The 16,834-nt window shown below is 44.6% G+C and overlaps 3 protein-coding genes across 10 annotated transcripts in view; 2 read left to right on the forward strand and 1 right to left on the reverse strand.

Annotated features, from left to right (window-relative positions):
- Positions 1 to 418: 418 nt before the first annotated feature.
- Positions 419 to 9,112, forward strand: LOC311143942 (hsp70-binding protein 1-like). 3 transcript variants are annotated; one of them, XM_084179837.1, is made up of 8 exons: positions 419 to 594; positions 1,190 to 1,320; positions 1,455 to 1,668; positions 5,049 to 5,273; positions 5,538 to 5,693; positions 5,916 to 6,012; positions 6,110 to 6,221; positions 7,914 to 9,112. In XM_084179837.1, exons 2-8 carry the CDS (start codon positions 1,201 to 1,203, stop codon positions 7,992 to 7,994), a joined length of 1,005 nt encoding a protein of 334 aa, XP_084035963.1. In that variant the 5' UTR covers positions 419 to 594; positions 1,190 to 1,200; the 3' UTR covers positions 7,995 to 9,112. The 3 variants fall into 3 exon arrangements, with proteins under 3 accessions (XP_084035963.1, XP_084035965.1, XP_084035964.1); XM_084179839.1 differs by having other exon boundaries at positions 5,922 to 6,012; XM_084179838.1 differs by having other exon boundaries at positions 431 to 594; positions 1,195 to 1,320.
- On the reverse strand, positions 9,048 to 11,281 carry tmem86b (transmembrane protein 86B). Its single transcript, XM_084179867.1, has 3 exons — positions 11,030 to 11,281; positions 10,365 to 10,608; positions 9,048 to 10,231 (listed from the first exon to the last, which is right to left on the reverse strand). The coding sequence occupies exons 1-3, from the start codon at positions 11,078 to 11,080 to the stop codon at positions 9,777 to 9,779; spliced, it is 750 nt and encodes a 249-aa protein (XP_084035993.1). The 5' UTR covers positions 11,081 to 11,281; the 3' UTR covers positions 9,048 to 9,776.
- A 2,330-nt stretch (positions 11,282 to 13,611) lies between these two features.
- Positions 13,612 to 16,834, forward strand: part of aspdh (aspartate dehydrogenase domain containing) — a 67,373-nt gene continuing 64,150 nt past the window's right edge. For 4 of the 6 annotated variants that reach the window (XR_014610275.1, XR_014610276.1, XM_084147735.1 and 1 more), the window contains exons 1-4: positions 13,612 to 13,734; positions 15,245 to 15,304; positions 16,252 to 16,396; positions 16,507 to 16,591. Coding sequence is in view for 4 of the 6 variants with exons in the window: in XM_084147735.1 (XP_084003861.1) it covers positions 13,728 to 13,734; positions 15,245 to 15,304; positions 16,252 to 16,396; positions 16,507 to 16,591 (297 nt within the window). In the remaining 2 variants the exon portion in view is untranslated. Of the gene's footprint in view, positions 13,735 to 14,117; positions 14,189 to 15,244; positions 15,305 to 16,251; positions 16,397 to 16,506; positions 16,592 to 16,834 lie in introns of those variants that run through there. The other 2 variants (XM_084147737.1, XM_084147736.1) reach the window with 2 other exon arrangements.

Genomic DNA, 16,834 nt, shown 5'->3' on the forward strand with positions numbered 1-16,834 from the left:
GGAAACTATCTTAATCAACCCAAATAAAAATAGTACATTGACAAAACCAAACTCCCACTTCTTCCTTCTTTCAATTCTCCACATCTCCCTTCTCATGCTCTAGGACCTGACAATATTCCATGTAACTCCTTCGCCAAGAAATCTTTCAGCCCCAGGAACCGCTCCGCCACATCCACACTGATTTCTATCCTCCTGGACCTTCTCTCCGCCTTGGCAGTGCCATTAATTACCATAGCTATAAAGTACACAAGGTCCACCTTCTTAACCTTTAAAATGTCAGGATCTTGCTGGTGAAAGGCATGGATTAAGTTTGTTTCCCTATCACGTATGGATTTTATTTTTTACATTATTTTGGTTTCAACCCGTCCAGTTGGTGGCGGCAATACACCGTTTTGAGTTGTAGTCCACCATAAAACCCACAGAAGAAGAAGAATGGCCGCCCCCTGAAACGCATGATGATTCAACGCGCAGCAATTAGCTTGCCACTCAACTAGCTAGAATGTTCTAGTACCGTTACGTTCTTGTACAGTATTAAAGGGCAGCGAAATAAGTACCAACTTTAACATTGTGACAGTCGGCGTCTTTAACAAACAGGCAAGTGTATGAGACACAAAAGTAAAAAGAGCAGCCCAGCTAAGTCAAACTGTCAGACTTGTTTACCGAGCTAACAGTGGCTAGGAGCATAGCCTTCTCTCTGGCTTTGTAGCCTACCCAAGACATTTGCTGTAGCTCTCAAAATAGCTCAACCTACCCAGCTAACGTTATTCTGTATGTGCTTGATATTTATGTGACAACTTTAATAGCCAACAACTTGCTCGCAGTTAGTTAGGCCTAGTATCAGGGATAAAAAGTAATATGTTTAATCACTTAGCTAGGTTAGTTGGATTCATTTGAGAATGGAATGTGTCAGGGGTCAGGAACCTGCAGCTCTTTACATGCCCCTTAGCTGCTTCCTGGAGATCTAGCTACAATTACAATTAGTAATTCAAAGTTCTCAATAGACTATAGCATAATACTGATTGTATGTCAGAACTTGTAGAGCAGATTGGAACCCTAATTGCAATCAACAATTGAACTTTACTAAGTGCATAGGTTGATTTTGCTTTCTGCCCACAATTCAGTGCCAAATTTGGGTAGTAATACATTGACAAACAGGTTCTGGAATAATTTCACCCGTTTTTCTCATCAGCACAGAGCATCATGGCAGAAGACCAACGCAACAGGAGACATCCCCAAAACCTCCAGGGTGTCCTTCGATTGGCTGTGGAGGCTGGCTCTGCTGCAGATGGACCCGCCCTCTCTGAACCAATGTCAGAGGAGGTAATTGGTCCTTCTTAGTCACCTTCAGGTCTTCTTAATTGCAGATGTGCTGTGTAGATTAGCAGATCTCACAACAACTTGTTACATTGACAACCAATTGTACATTGACCGTAATGTCACTCTTTTTGTTACAGAGAAAAGAATGGTTGAAAGGAGCTCTTGCGGAAGTGGCTAAAGGACAGAACAGCGAGGTGGAACAGATGAAGGAGTGTATGCGTGTCCTGATGAGAGATGGAGGGTGTGTGAGGGGGAGAGAGGGAGAGGAGGAAGGAGAGGATGAAGAGGGGGAGACAGAAGGGGCACTGGAGTTTCTCTCAGAGCTGTGTGAGAACCTGGACAATGCCAGAGGTGAGACATGCCAAGCAACAGGAAGTGATGTAAAGAATTTACACTTCAGCTTGTGACCCAAATGAAAGGTTCACTGTCTTCGATGGACCCTAGTTAAAAATATATGAAATGTAACTGTTTAAGTTACTGTAGTTTTATACAGTGCATTCGGAAAGTATTCAGACCCCTTTTTCCACATTTTGTTACATTACAGCCTTATTCTAAAATAGATTAAATCTATTTTTTCCCTCATCAATCTACACACATTACCCCATAATGACAAAGCAAAAACAGGTTTTTAGAAATTGTTGCGAATTTATTACAAATAAAAAACTGAAATATGACATTTACCCAAGTGAGGGAAAAAAGTATTTGATCCCCTGCTGATTTTGTATGTTTGCCCACTGACAAAGACATGATCAGTCTATAATTTTAATGGTAGGTTTATTTGAACAGTGAGAAACAGAATAACAACAAAAAAAATCAGAAAAACGCATGTCAAAAATGTTATAAATTGATTTGCATTTGAATGAGGGAAATAAGTATTTGACCCCTCTGCAAAACATGACTTAGAACTTGGTGGCAAAACCCTTGTTGGCAATCACAGAGGCCAGACGTTTCTTGTAGTTGGCCACCAGGTTTGCACACATCTCAGGAGGGATTTTGTTCCACTCTTTGCAGATCTTCTCCAAGTCATTAAGGTTTCGAGGCTGATGTTTGGCAACTCGAACCTTCAGCTCCCTCCACAGATTTTCTATGGGATTAAGGTCTGGAGACTGGCTAGGCCACTCCAGGACCTTAATGTGCTTCTTCTTGAGCCACTCCTTTGTTGCCTTGGCCGTGTGTTTTGGGTCATTGTCATGCTGGAATACCCATCCATGACCCATTTTCAATGCCCTGGCTGAGGGAAGGAGGTTCTCACCCAAGATTTGACGGTACATGGCCCTGTCCATCGTCCCTTTGATGCAGTGAAGTTGTCCTGTCCCCTTAGCAGAAAAACACCCCCAAAGCATAATGTTTCCACCTCCATGTTTGACGGTGGGGATGGTGTTCTTGGGGTCATAGGCAGCATTCCTCCTCCTCCAAACACGGCGAGTTGAGTTGATGCCAAAGAGCTCCATTTTGGTCTCATCTGACCAAAACACTTTCACCCAGTTCGCCTCTGAATCATTCAGATGTTCATTGGCAAACTTCAGATGGGCATGCATATGTGCTTTCTTGAGCAGGGGGACCTTGCGGGCGCTGCAGGATTTCAGTCCTTCACGGCGTAGTGTGTTACCAATTGTTTTCTTGGTGACTATGGTCCCAGCTGCCTTGAGATCATTGACAAGATCCTCCCGTGTAGTTCTGGGCTGATTACTCACCGTTCTCATGATCATTGCAACTCCACGAGGTGAGATCTTGCATGGAGCCCCAGGCCGAGGGAGATTGACAGTTCTTTTGTGTTTCTTCCATTTGCGAATAATCGCACCAACTGTTGTTACCTTCTCACCAAGCTGCTTGGCGATGGTCTTGTAGCCCATTCCAGCCTTATGTAGGTCTACAATCTTGTCCCTGACATCTTTGGAGAGCTCTTTGGTCTTGGCCATGGTGGAGAGTTTGGAATCTGATTGATTGCTTCTGTGGACAGGTGTCTTTTATACAGGTAACAAACTGAGATTAGGAGCACTCCCTTTAAGAGTGTGCTCCTAATCTCAGCTCGTTACCTGTATAAAAGACACCTGGGAGCCAGAAATCTTTCTGATTGAGAGGGGGTCAAATACTTATTTCCCTAATTAAAATACAAATCAATTTATAACATTTTTGACATGCGTTTTTCTGGATTTTGTTGTTGTTATTCTGTCTCTCACTGTTCAAATAAACCTACCATTAACATTATAGACTGATCATGTCTTTGTCAGTGGGCAAACGCACAAAATCAGCAGGGGATCAAATACTTTTTTCCCTCACTGTAAGTATTCAGACCCTTTACTCAGTACTTTGTTGAAGCACCTTTGGCAGCGATTACAGCCTCGAGTCTTCTTGGGTATTACGCTACAAGCTTGGCACACCTGTATTTGGGGAGTTTCTTCCATTCTTCTCTGCAGATCCTTTCAAGCTCTTGTCAGGTTGGATGGCAGCGTTGCTGCACAGCTATTTTCAGGTCTCTCCAGAGATGTTAGATCGGCTTCAAGTACGGGGCTCTGGCTGGGCCACTCAAGGACATTCAGAGACTTGTCCTGAAGCCACTCCTGCGTTGTCTTGGCTGTGTGCTTAGGGTTGTTGTCCTGTTGGAAGGTGAACCTGGAATCTGGAGCAGGTTTTCATCAAGGATCTCTCTGTACTTTGCTCCGTTAATCTTTTCCTCGACCCTGACTAGTCTCACAGTCACTGCCTCTGAAAAACATCCCCACAGCATGATGCTGCCACCACCATGCTTCACCGTAGGGATGGTGCCAGGTTTCCTCCAGACGTGACGCTTGGCATTCAGGCCAAAGAGTTCAATCTTGGTTTCATCAGACCAGATAGTCTTACTTCTCATGGTCTGAGAGTCTTTAGGTGCCTTTTGGCTTCCGTCTGGCCACTCTACCATAAAGGCCTGATTGGTGGAGTGCTTCAGAGATGGTTGTCCTTCTGGAAGATTCTTCCATCTCCACAGAGGAACTCTGGAGCTCTGTCAGATTGACTATCGGGTTCTTGGTCACCTCCCTGACCAAGGCCATTCTCCCCCAATTGCTCAGTTTGGCCAGGCGGCCAGCTTAGGGAACAGTCTTGGTGGTTCCAAACTACTTCCATTTAAGAATGATGGAGGCCACTGTGTTCTTGGGGACCTTCAATGTTGCAGACATTTTTTTGGTACCCTTCCCCAGATCTGTGCCTCGACACAATCCTGTCTAGGAGCTCTACGGACAATTCCTTCGACCTCATGGCTTGGTTTTCGCTCTGACATGCACTGTCAACTGTGGGACCTTTCCAAATCATGTCCAATCAATTGAATTTACCACAGGTGGACTCCAATCAAGTTGTAGAAATATCTCAAGGATGATCAATGGAAACAGGATGCACCTGAGCTCAATTTCGAGTCTCATAGCAAAGGGTCTGAATACTTATGTAAATAATAATGTTTTTTATGTTTAATATGTTTGCAGACATTTCTAAAAACCTGTTTTGTCTTTGTCATTATGGGGTATTGTGTGTAGATTGATGAGGAAAAACAAATATTTAAACAATTTTAGAATAAGGCTGTAACATAACAAAAGGTGGAAAAAGTCGAGGGGTCTGAATACTCTCTGAATGCACTGTATATTACTGATATTCCAGTAAAGACAGACAGATCAACATGGACATGAATGACACAAGTTATATTCATTAATAATAAAACTGTGTCCATTGTAATCTGTATTTGTCTGTCTGTGTGTCAGACCTGATGACCCTGGGTGGACTGGACCTGTGTATGTCACAGTGCTTGAACCATCCTCAGGGCAGCGTGAGGTGGCGTGGTGCCCAGCTCATCGCCTCCTGTGCCCAGAACATGCCCGAAGTGCAGTGCCACTTACTCAACAAGGGCGCGCTACCCAAACTCCTGCAGCTGACCGACTCCGATCCCCACCCCACCGTTCGAGTGAAGGCCCTCTACGCTGTTTCCTGTAAGTGTTGCCCCTTGGATAGGTAAAAACAATATGGGGAACACATTCCACCATTGCACAATTCCTGAATCAGTGAGAGATTACTCTAGCCTATCAAAGGGCAAGTTTACAATATTGCTAATATCGCCTGTTCCTCTCAAATCTAAATGAAGTGCCACTGGCCGGAGTGTAGTTGATAGGAGTTCAGTTAGATTTGAGCATCAGTGAAGTACCACACAGTAACTCTTTCTCTCAGTCTTCTCTCTTTCTCTCTCTCTCCATCAGGTCTGGTGCGTGAGCAGGAAGTAGGTCTCGGGGCCTTCCTGTCCCACGATGGCTTCTCTGTGCTGATGAGAGGCATGCAGTCTGACAACGAGAAACTGAGGACCAAGTCGTCTTTCTTACTCCTCAACCTCCTCACAGTCCACCCAGAGCATAAAGGTGACTCTGTTATGGACACCCTCTTTCTCAGTCTGACAGCGAGACTCATTTGGAGGCTGTCTCTGTTTGCTTCTGTGTGTTGCTTTTGGTAGTGTGTCTTAATGGAGAGTATCATGCTTTGTGTCCCCCTGAAGTAAAATATGAATTTAACAGTCTTATTTGTATCATAACTAAATAAATATGTGTCCTTGTGTGGCAATGTAAAATCTCTCCCTCTCTCAGATACAGTTCTCTCCATGGGTATGGTGCAACAGCTGGTGTCCATTCTTCGCACGCCTCACTCCTCCTTCCACGAGCATGTGCTCGGCGCCCTCTGCTGGTAATACAAGTGAACACACAAAGGGAAAATGGCTTGAAAATCGACTTGCCATGTCTTCTCAATGGCGCTTCAATAAAACAACCCTCTCTGTCTCTAGCCTGGTGGAGGAGAGTCCTCTGGGTCTGAGGGACTGTCAGAGCCCTACCTTGGGGCTGGAGGAGATGCTCAACCAGCGGGCTAAAGATCTGCAGGGGAGAGAGGAGTGTCAGGTTGGTACCCCTACACATGTTTCTCCACACCTCGCCATCCTCTCTAATACCATTCCTCTTTCACTTCCCATGTTACCCATGAACCTCTCCATCTCTCTAAAGGCTTCCGCATGCTTCCCATCCGGAACAGTCCGGAACAGTTCGTGCATATATTATGACAACATTGTGTGATGTTTCTGGTCTTCGGCAAGTTTTTGGGGGGGCTGTTCATGCACACAACAGTTTTCTCTCAAGGCAAAACAAATTTCGGTAGCCGAAGTCTACGCCCCTTCATTGGTCAACAGTAGGGATTCTTAAATGAAGTGTTTATCATTCAACAACAGACGACTCGTTCACATGCACATTTTTTCACTTGACAAAACTGCACCAAACATCCTAGTTAATGTAAAATTACGCTACTAAGGTATTCTCTGCAAAAACGTCAAAAGTAATGACAGATTTCTTGAGTTATCTTAGATTAATTCTGACTATTTTGAGGAAGTGTATACTGGCTACGGCATCTCAACATGGACAAACGGTATTGTTGCCGCTTTTTTCTCGTTTTTGAAGCGAAGGTCTTTTAAGGGCGTATGCGAGCACACTCGTTCAGTTCGGCTAGGCGCCAGCCGAAGCATGCGGAAGCCTTAATATTATCCCTCTGTCACTCCCCATGTTACCCATTAACCAATATCTCTCTAATACCATCCCTCTGTCACTCCCCATGTCTCCCTCTATCTCTCTAATACCATCCCTCTGTCACTCCCCATGTTTCCCTTATCTCTAATACCATCCCTCTGTCACTCCCCATGTTTCCCTTATCTCTAATACCATCCCTCTGTCACTCCCCATGTCTCCCTCTATCTCTCTAATACCATCCCTTTGTCACTCCCCATGTCTCCTCTCTATCTCTCTAATACCATCCCTTTGTCACTCCCCATGTCTCTTCTCTATCTCTCTAATACCGTCACTCCCCATGTCTCTTCTCTATCTCTCTAATACCGTCACTCCCCATGTCTCTTCTCTATCTCTCTAATACCGTCACTCCCCATGTCTCCCTCTATCTCTCTAATACCATCCCTCTGTCACTCCCCATGTCTCCCTCTATCTCTCTAATACCATCCCTTTGTCACTCCCCATGTCTCTTCTCTATCTCTCTAATACCGTCACTCCCCATGTCTCTTCTCTATCTCTCTAATACCGTCACTCCCCATGTCTCTTCTCTATCTCTCTAATACCGTCACTCCCCATGTCTCCCTCGATCTCTCTAATACCATCCCTTTGTCACTCCCCATGTCTCCCTCTATCTCTCTAATACCATCCATCTGTCACTCCCCATGTCTCCCTCTATCTCTCTAATACCATCCCTTTCACTCCCCATGTCTCCCTCTATCTCTCTAATACCATCCCTTTCACTCCCCATGTCTCCCTCTATCTCTCTAATACCATCCCTTTCACTCCCCATGTCTCCCTCGATCTCACTAATACATCCCTTTGTCACTCCCCATGTCTCTTCTCTATCTCTCTAATACCATCCCTCTGTCACTCCCCATGTATTTCTCCTCTCTCCAGATGCATCACTAATGACATTGAATAATGTATTATGACCCCCCCCATCTTTTGCTAGGCATATGTTTTTGACTTATTTGCCACTAGGCTAGAAACCTGTCCTATTTCCTTCACAGTTTTCTCCCATTCTTATCTCCTCCTTTATAGGAAGAGTTGGAGTTCTGCAAACGCTTGCGTTCTGCTTGTTTTTGCGGGCGGCAACCTGACGACAGTGGAATGGATCGCTAGAATCCATCTGGTCCTCCTTCTCCTGTAGTGCCATCATTGGCTAGGAGACATAGGACATACATTTTAAAGAAATTAACTCTCCTTGAGGAAAATATGCTGATGTCGCTGTCCATCAAGACCCATGTTACAGGGTGGCTGGATCCAAGAGTGTAGCAGGCTTTCGAGAGCAGAGCGTGCTTCACAAAGCACTGTCACCAGGTTAGCCAGCTGACGTAGATAAACTTCAGATATATCTCTTGTGTCGAGTCACTTATACCATGTCCAGTCTATATATCATTATGTATTGTATCTACACCCTGACTACTTCCTGCTGACTTCTTGCCAGGCCCCCCTTGCAAAAGAGGTTTCTAACTTCAAAGGTGTTTTCCTGGTTAAATAAAGATACAATATTTTATTTTCCGATAGTACCGTACGTCATTTCTGAACATTTAGGAAGGTTAGCTGATTCTGCTTCGTGACATACTCCCATAGGTTGCTTTTATGCTGCTGAAGAAAATAGATTCGAGAAGCCTTGGACTTTTGGATTCTGAGTATGCCCAACAAAACCTCAGATTCCATACATATTCTCTAAAATATCAGATGTAACATTTAGTGAAAACGCTATTTTACAGCCCTGTCACCATTTCTTTATCCGGCATATTGTGACGTTACTTGGTAATAATTGGTATCCTCTTGTATTCGTTAAAATTATTTAAGTGACTGAACTAGTTATTGGGTAATATAAAGTAATTACACTGTTAAACTACATAAAATAATTGTTTTTTCTGAATATATATATATACCAGGTAATTAGGCTGTAAAATAAAGTGTTACCCATTTAGCGTCATTTGTCGGATGTTTTATTAGAATCGATTTTTATCTCGTTTAATTCCCAAGACATTATTTTTATTGGCTTCTTGTGTTTGGCTTTGTTTCATGACTTTCTTTCATTCAGAATATCTACCATTTGTCAATGTTTTGTTGAGATGTTTCTGTCTTATGTGTCTATGAACATAATGGATGACCTTTGCAGAGTTCTTATGTCTGAAATAACATGAAGGATGTAACACAGTGTGAAAGATCAACTTTGTTTATTTTACATCCCCATTTTCATCATGAATAAATACACATTTTCTTTTTTCATGCGTGACTTCATTTCTGAGAGTAATCTCTTCATATCAACAGACCGTTATACTGAATGTGTTTGATATATCACAACTAAGACAAGGGAAGTGTATCACATCTCAAATGTTTTCTTTAAGACCATAGGACTGGGTTCACAGACAGAAAAATCATTCTTGACTAAATTGAACTTTATTCTGGACTATTGATAATACTATCGTGTCGATCTCATGTCAGTCCTTGCATCCGTAGCTGTCTATGAATTTTGGGAGTGGTTACGTTTCCCATCCCTGAGCTTTCTGAACAAACGGACAGGGTCAGACTGTCCTGATACTTATTTAATAAAGCAGATTTTCTTTAGGGGGAATCTTCCTTTTTTAACTTCTCATTCTCAGTCTAGTCTCAACAGACAGCCTGAAGTTCCTAAAGCTGCCAACTAGTCAGAGAGCAGTAGTCCCAACTTTGCCTTCCATGGCAACGTCCCGATTTTCCACCCCTTTCCAGAATTGTGCACTTGAACACTCCCTGTCATTTAAAAGCATGGGACTAGTATAAGTAAGCATTGGCTGAAGGGAGTTTCCACCATTGTAAAATCCATGTGAGAAAGTGTGCAGTTATTTGAACACTTGGGGAGAAGGGTGGAGAATTGGGACCTAACCCATATCTGGGATGACCCCTTAACTAAGATTTCTTCCATTTGGCAAACTCGTCCCCGCCCTCCACGGCCTTGATGTCGCCCACGGCGATCAGCAGCTGTGCCAGGTAGTACGTCGTCATGACGATGTGCCTGCCATGCTCCATGGGCTCCGTCACTTTGAAGGTCTGCAGCGCCAGCGTCAGGTCAGAGGTCATGAAGATCAAACTGCCCATCATGATCAGTGGGCGGCGGGTGCGAACCGCCAACGTAGCCATCAGAACTATCAGAGCCACGTAGACCCCGACACCGGGAGTCAGGGCGGCCGCGTCCGGCGTCTTCTGCAGGAAAGGGAAGATGTAGGCGTAGATGCCTCCCCCCAGCAGCCACAGGAGCAGGTAGAAGAAATAGGACAGGGAAGAGGAGGGGCTGAGGGAGGAGTAACGAGTGGAGAGGAAGGTGAGGGAGTAGAGCAGGTGGGCCAAGGCGAAGGAGGCCATTCCTGATTGGAGGATTAGAGAGAGAACAACATTACATTATTGTCCATATTCCACCTTGCTTGCCCTCTCTAACCTCTAGGCTATCTGCCATATCTGCAGGACATTATCAGTAGCAGTAGAAAAAGCTCTCGTTACCATGGAGAAACAGCTCGGGCCATATAAGACAATAGTCGCCGCCTGCCGAGAAGATTAGGCCCCCCGCTACTCCAAGGAGACTACTCCCCCCTTTGTAGCTCAGCACCAGGAGAGCCAATGAGATGACAGGGGCGGCCTTAATAGCTGCAGCGAGGACGGAGGGGGAGGAGTCAGGGATCCACAGATAGAAGTAGGCAGCGATGGCCAGGAAGAACGGCGAAAGAGAAAGAAACAGAACACAGTACTGAGAGAGAGAGAGGGAGAGAGGGAGAGAGAGAGGGGGGAGAGAGAGAGGGAGAGAGAGAGAGAGAGAGAGAGGGGGGGGGGAGAGAGAGGGAGAGAGAGTGTGAACTTCTGAGTGTAATGTTTACTGTTAATATTTATTGTTTATTTCACTTTTGTTTACTATCTACTTCACTTGATTTGGCTATGTTAACATACGTTTCCCATGCCAATAAAGCCCTTAAATTGAAAATTGAAATTGAATTGAGAGAGGGGAGAAGAAGAAGGGAGGTAGGTGATATTACAGATTTACATGATGGTTTTAAATGCAAACACAAAAATGTGTATGTGTGTGTGTGTTGTGTGTGTGTTTGTTGTGTGTATGTGTGTGAGAGTGTCTATGTGTGCATGCGTGTGTGTGTGATTAGAGGGTACGATCATACCGTGTTCCTGCGCTGTCTTCGGTCATAGGCGGCTGTTTCAAGGATGTCCATCTCTCTCAGAACACAGAACCAAGGCCTGTATGTATCTGGGCTGTTTCCTTTCCTCAGTCCTGCCTCCTTCCAGAATATTTCATGTGTTTCTATTTTCCTCTGTACTTCTCTCTCTCTTTCTCACCCTCCACTCCACTCTGGGTCAGTCTGTCTGAGTGTGTCCCCTGTCTCTTGGTGCCGGTCGACATTGAACTTTGGACCAATCACAGTGACACGTTATCTGTCAGATTGCTCAGTCATAATCAATGCCCAGTGTCTCCTCCTCCTCTCAGTTTTCATTTTCAACTCTGCCAATAGTGACCCTTTGCCCATCCAACTAGACCAGATAAGTGACATCATCAACTGGAGGGTGAAGTTGAACTGGGCCAGAGCCATGTATTAAGACATGGCTCTGAACCAGGCTGTGTTCAGTAGGACACATGACTCTGAACTGGGCTGTGTTCAGTAGGACACATGACTCTGAGCTGGGCTGTGTTCAGTAGGACACATGACTCTGAACCAGGCTGTGTTCAGTAGGGCACATGACTCTGAACCAGGCTGTGTTCGGTGGGGCACATGACTCTGAACCAGGATGTGTTCAGTAGGACACATGGCTCTGAACCAGGCTGTGTTCAGTAGGACACATTACTCTGAGCTGGGCTGTGTTCAGTAGGGCACATGACTCTGAACTGGGCTCTGTTCAGTAGGGCACATGACTCTGAACCAGGCTGTGTTCAGTAGGACACATGGCTCTGAACTGGGCTGTGTTCAGTAGGGCACATGACTCTGAACCAGGCTGTGTTCAGTAGGACACATGGCTCTGAACTGGGCTGTGTTCAGTGGGGCACATGACTCTGAACCAGGCTGTGTTCAGTAGGACACATGGCTCTGAACTGGGCTGTGTTCAGTAGGGCACATGACTCTGAACCTGGCTGTGTTCAGTAGGGCACATGACTCTGAACCAGGCTGTGTTCAGTAGGACACATGACTCTGAACTGGGGCCCTGGGTCTGAACCCCGCCCTGTGCAACTGGGTCCTGGACTTACTGACGGGCCGCCCCCAGGTGGTGAAGGTAGGAAACAACATCTCCACTTCGCTGATCCTCAACACTGGGGCCCCACAAGGGTGCGTGCTCAGCCCCCTCCTGTACTCCCTGTTCCTTGGCGTACACATCCCCGACAAACTGAAATGGTCCACCCACGCAGACAGTGTGGTGAAGAAGGCTCAACAGAGCCTCTTCAACCTCAGGAGGCTGAAGAAATTTGGCTTGGCACTTAAAACCCTCACAAACCTTTACAGATGCACAATTGAGAGCATCCTGTCGGGCTGTATCACCACCTGGTACGGCAACTGCACCGCCCGCAACCGCAGGGCTCTCCAGAGGGTGGTGCAGTCTGCCGAACGCATTATCGGGGGCAAACTACCCACTCCCCAAGACACATACAGCACCCGATGTCACAAGAAGGCCAAAAAGATAATCAAGGACATCAACCACCCGAGCCACTGACCTCGCCATCCAGAAGGCGAGGTCAGTACAGGTGCATCAAAGTTGAGACCGAGAGAATGAAAAACAGCTTCTATCTCAAGGCCATCAGACTGTTAAATAGTCATCACTAGCACATTAGAGGCTGCTGCTGCCTATTGACATCACTGGCCACTTTAAGAAATGGAACACTAGTCACTTTAATAATGTTTACATATCTTGCACTACTCATCTCATATGTATATACTGCATTCTATTCTATAATATTCCACTGTATCTTAGTCCATGCCTCTCTGTCATTGCTTGTCCAAATATGTATATTTTCTTAAATTCCATTCCTTACTAGTTTTGTGTGTATTAGGTATATGTTGTGAAATTGTTAGATATTACTTATTAGATATTACTGCACTGTTGGCGCTAGAAGCAAAAGCATTTCGCTACACCCGCAATAACATCTGCTAAACACGTGTATGTGACAAATAACATTTGATTTGATTTGTTCAGTAGGGCACAACGCTGTGGAACGTTCAGATATTTAGAAAAATATATATTATGTAGAACAAATATGCTAGCCTGGGTGCCAGTCTGTCTTGGCTCTACTGCCAACTCCTATTGGAATTGAGTAGGCAAAAGCACAAACAGTTCCAGGACCAGGCTACAAATATGTCCCTCTGACATTCAGAATAAGGAGTTGTGTCAGTAGCCCAGGTCAGATAGCATGGCTATTACTATGGGTACAACAATCCCTGAACAATAAACAATACCTATCAGTATCTCATCAAAAGCATTCTTCTCATCGTCACCTGTGTCTCAAGGTTGTAAATAATGAGAAGTATTAGTTGGTATGTGATACATTTTGAGAAATAGAGCGACTCACTCTACTAAAAGTGTATCTATCCACCGAATGCAAGCGTCACCAGCAGTACTTAGTTTGTCCACACAGTGGCAGTAGATACATTCAGTCACACCAAAATGAAGGGTTCTAACCCTAGTTCTATGAATGATAGCGAACCTGTAGTGAACCCAGAACCTACCACCAAGAGTGTCAACTGGCCTTTCGGGTCAGGTGATCTAAGAGCAGAATAGGACATTAACTAGTAGGACGCAGGTATGACGTCACACACAGACAACGTTGTAGTAGTACTCGTTTGATGCTTCTACGATTGTGTTGCCACTGGAGACAGCATGCGAGGTAGGCTACTGTGTACATTGTACTGCGTACATTACGTTGGCCCACATTCAGTTGTAATCATTTTCGTAGTGTGGCGCAGCTCATAGGCTTTGCTGTGTCCATTAAGAAATGCAGTTGATCAAAATATAGATAAAACCCATACAATATATTAGCAGTCAGATAACGGTAGTATAGTTATCATTTGGTTTGTCCATAATCTATGATTTGTTCAGGTAGTTTCTTTTCACTGTCAGCTCTTCCTTTCACGGCTGCTAAACTGTGTGAAAATGGGTGGGTTCAAAAACAAAATCCACAACAATTTCACTGATACAGGGACTAATAATTAACATATTCTCTTCGAGTCGGACTTTGACCACTAACCTTCCCACAATCCTCTGAGTAGGGGGGTCAGTTGGAATGTAGATTGCTAAGGAGAAGGTTTGGAGAGAAATAGAGCAGGGAGAGGAATTCACCGGTGAGTAGCAGTAAATGTTGTTAAAAGGAGAGTTTTGAGGACCACGAGAGTAGATAGGGTCTAGGTACAAAGTGAAGGCCTTGAAAAGGTGGGCTGTGAGAGAGAGAGAGAGAGAGAGAGAGAGAGAGAGAGAGAGAGAGAGAAAGAGAGAGACAGAGACAGAGAGAAAATAGAAACAATGATTAAGCTGTAAATAATACAATAGCTGATAGCCCAACGAGAGAAGGAAGTACTGTATAAATATATGGCCCAACGAGAGAAGGAAATACTGTATAAATCTATGGCTCAATTAGAGAAGGAAGTACTGTATAAATCTATGGCCCAATGAGAGAAGGAAGGACTGTATAAATCTATGGCCCAATGAGAGAAGGAAGTACTGTATAAATCTATGGCCCAATGAGAGAAGGAAGTACTGTATACATCTATGGCCCAGTGAGAGAAGGAAGTACTGTATACATCTATGGCCCAATGAGAGAAGGAAGTACTGTATAAATCTATAGTGAGGCTCTGACCTGCGTAGGCAGTGAGGATGGTCAGGTGTTAAGCCTCCTAACAACCTGACTCCAAGCAACCAATCATTGGCCTGGTCAGAGGGATCATGGATAGTTTGAAGAGCCAGTCTCTCTGGCACCATTGGGAGATGGGTGGAGTGAGGTGTGAGATTTACATTTTAGTCATTTATCCATTTTAGTCATTTATCCAGAGCGACTTACAGTTAATGAATACATATTTTTTTTATACTGGCCCCCCATGGGAATCAAACCCACAACCCTGGCGTTGCAAACGCCATGCTCTATCAACTGAGCTACATCCCTGCCGGCCCTTCCCTCCCCTACCCTGGACGACGCTGGGCCAATTGTGCGCCGCCCATGAGTCTCCCGGTCGCGGCCGAGCCTGGATTTGAACCAGGATCTCTAGTGGCACAGTTAGCACTGCGATGCAGTGCCTTAGACCACTGCGCCACTCAGGAGTGAGATCATGAGAGAAGGAGAGCACCATTGGCAGTGGGAATTATCAACACCTAGACTTATCTTCTCTTGTCTTCTTTCTCACCAGGAACCATGACTGACACGTTGCCAATGATGAGAATTGGAGTTGTGGGATATGGACATTTAGGTTAGTGCTGTAGTCCCCTCTCTTCCTCCTCTCTTCCTCCCTCCTCGCCACATCTCAGATTTTCTTACTGTGGAATGGATTCATTTACTTTACTTAAGTAAATGTTACCACTTTACAACAGGGTCATTCATTTACAGGCCCTCGAGGGCCTAAGTACTGCTGGGTTTCTTCTCTATCTGATTGTTAATTGATCAACTAATGTACTGATTGGCCAGAGAGTTCACCAGGTTCATGTTCTGTTTGACCTTTTATCTACAGATGTAGGCTCTTAATTTGAGCCAGTTTGCTACAGCAGGAAAATAATCCTGCAGCAACAGGAAATGTGCATTATTATGTGGATTATAATGAATGGACATTTTTGTGGGGGTTGATACATTTTTTCATTAGGGAAAATCAAGTCTGAAATTTCAAAGTGGAAATTGCAAACTTCAGAAGCCTTTTTAAAACTGAAATACACTACAAGTTCTCCTGCAATAGGGTGATCAAATTAATATCCTACATCTGTACCTACTGGTATTCATAATGTTGATTGTGTTTTTATGATAGGCCTTTTGTTTTTCATGGTTTTCAATTTGTATTGACTACTACTGTATGTGGGTATCTAATGCTGAGTTTATCCAGGAGGCTGCTGAGGGGAGAACGGCTCATAATAATGGCCGGAATGGAGCAAATGGAATGGCATCGAACACCTGGAAACCATGTTTGAAATGTTTGTTACCATTCCACTAATTCCGTTCCAGTCATTACCACGAGCCCGTTCTCCCCAATTAAGGCGCCACCAACATCCTGTGGTTACACAGGCAGCCCAATTCCGATATTTCTTTAACTAATTGGTCTTTTGACCAATCAGATCAGCTCTTTTGCCAATAATTTGACAAAAGATCAGAATTGGCCTGCCTGTGTAAACACAGCCAATAAAGTTAAAGTTGAAGTTGTTGAACTTCCAGGGCAGTACCTTGTGGAGCGGCTCCAGAGAGAAGGGGCCCATGTGGGCCTGACATTGGTCTTTGTGTGGAACAGAAACACTGACAAACTCAGAGAATCAGTGACTGAGGAGCTGATTCTACACAACCTCCCAGACTTTACAGACAGGTAGAGAGCCACGTGATACACACACTGTAAAAGCACACACTCACACACACACTGTAATATATGTGTTATGTCATGTGCACAAGTAACGTGTGTGTGTGTGTGTGTTGTAGGGGTGCTGATGTGATTGTGGAGGTGTGTCATCCCAAAATTGTAAAAGACTTTGGAATCCAGTTCCTCTCTAAGGCCCATTTTCTGGTAAGATCCCTCTCTCTCTCTGTTTCCATTTTCTGGTAAGATCCCTCTCTCTCTCTGTTTCCATTTTCTGCTAAGATCCCTCTCTCTCTCTGTTTCCATTTTCTGCTAAGATCCCTCTCTCTCTGTTTCCATTTTCTGGTAAGATCCCTCTCTCTCTGTTTCCATTTTCTGGTAAGATCCCTCTCTCTCTGTATTGATAGTGTTAAATTAGATGTTTTTAAACACTATCTCTTTTTGAACATT

Source organism: Coregonus lavaretus, assembly GCF_964263955.1.
Source record: "Coregonus lavaretus genome assembly, chromosome: 2".
Taxonomy (NCBI): domain Eukaryota; kingdom Metazoa; phylum Chordata; class Actinopteri; order Salmoniformes; family Salmonidae; genus Coregonus; species Coregonus lavaretus.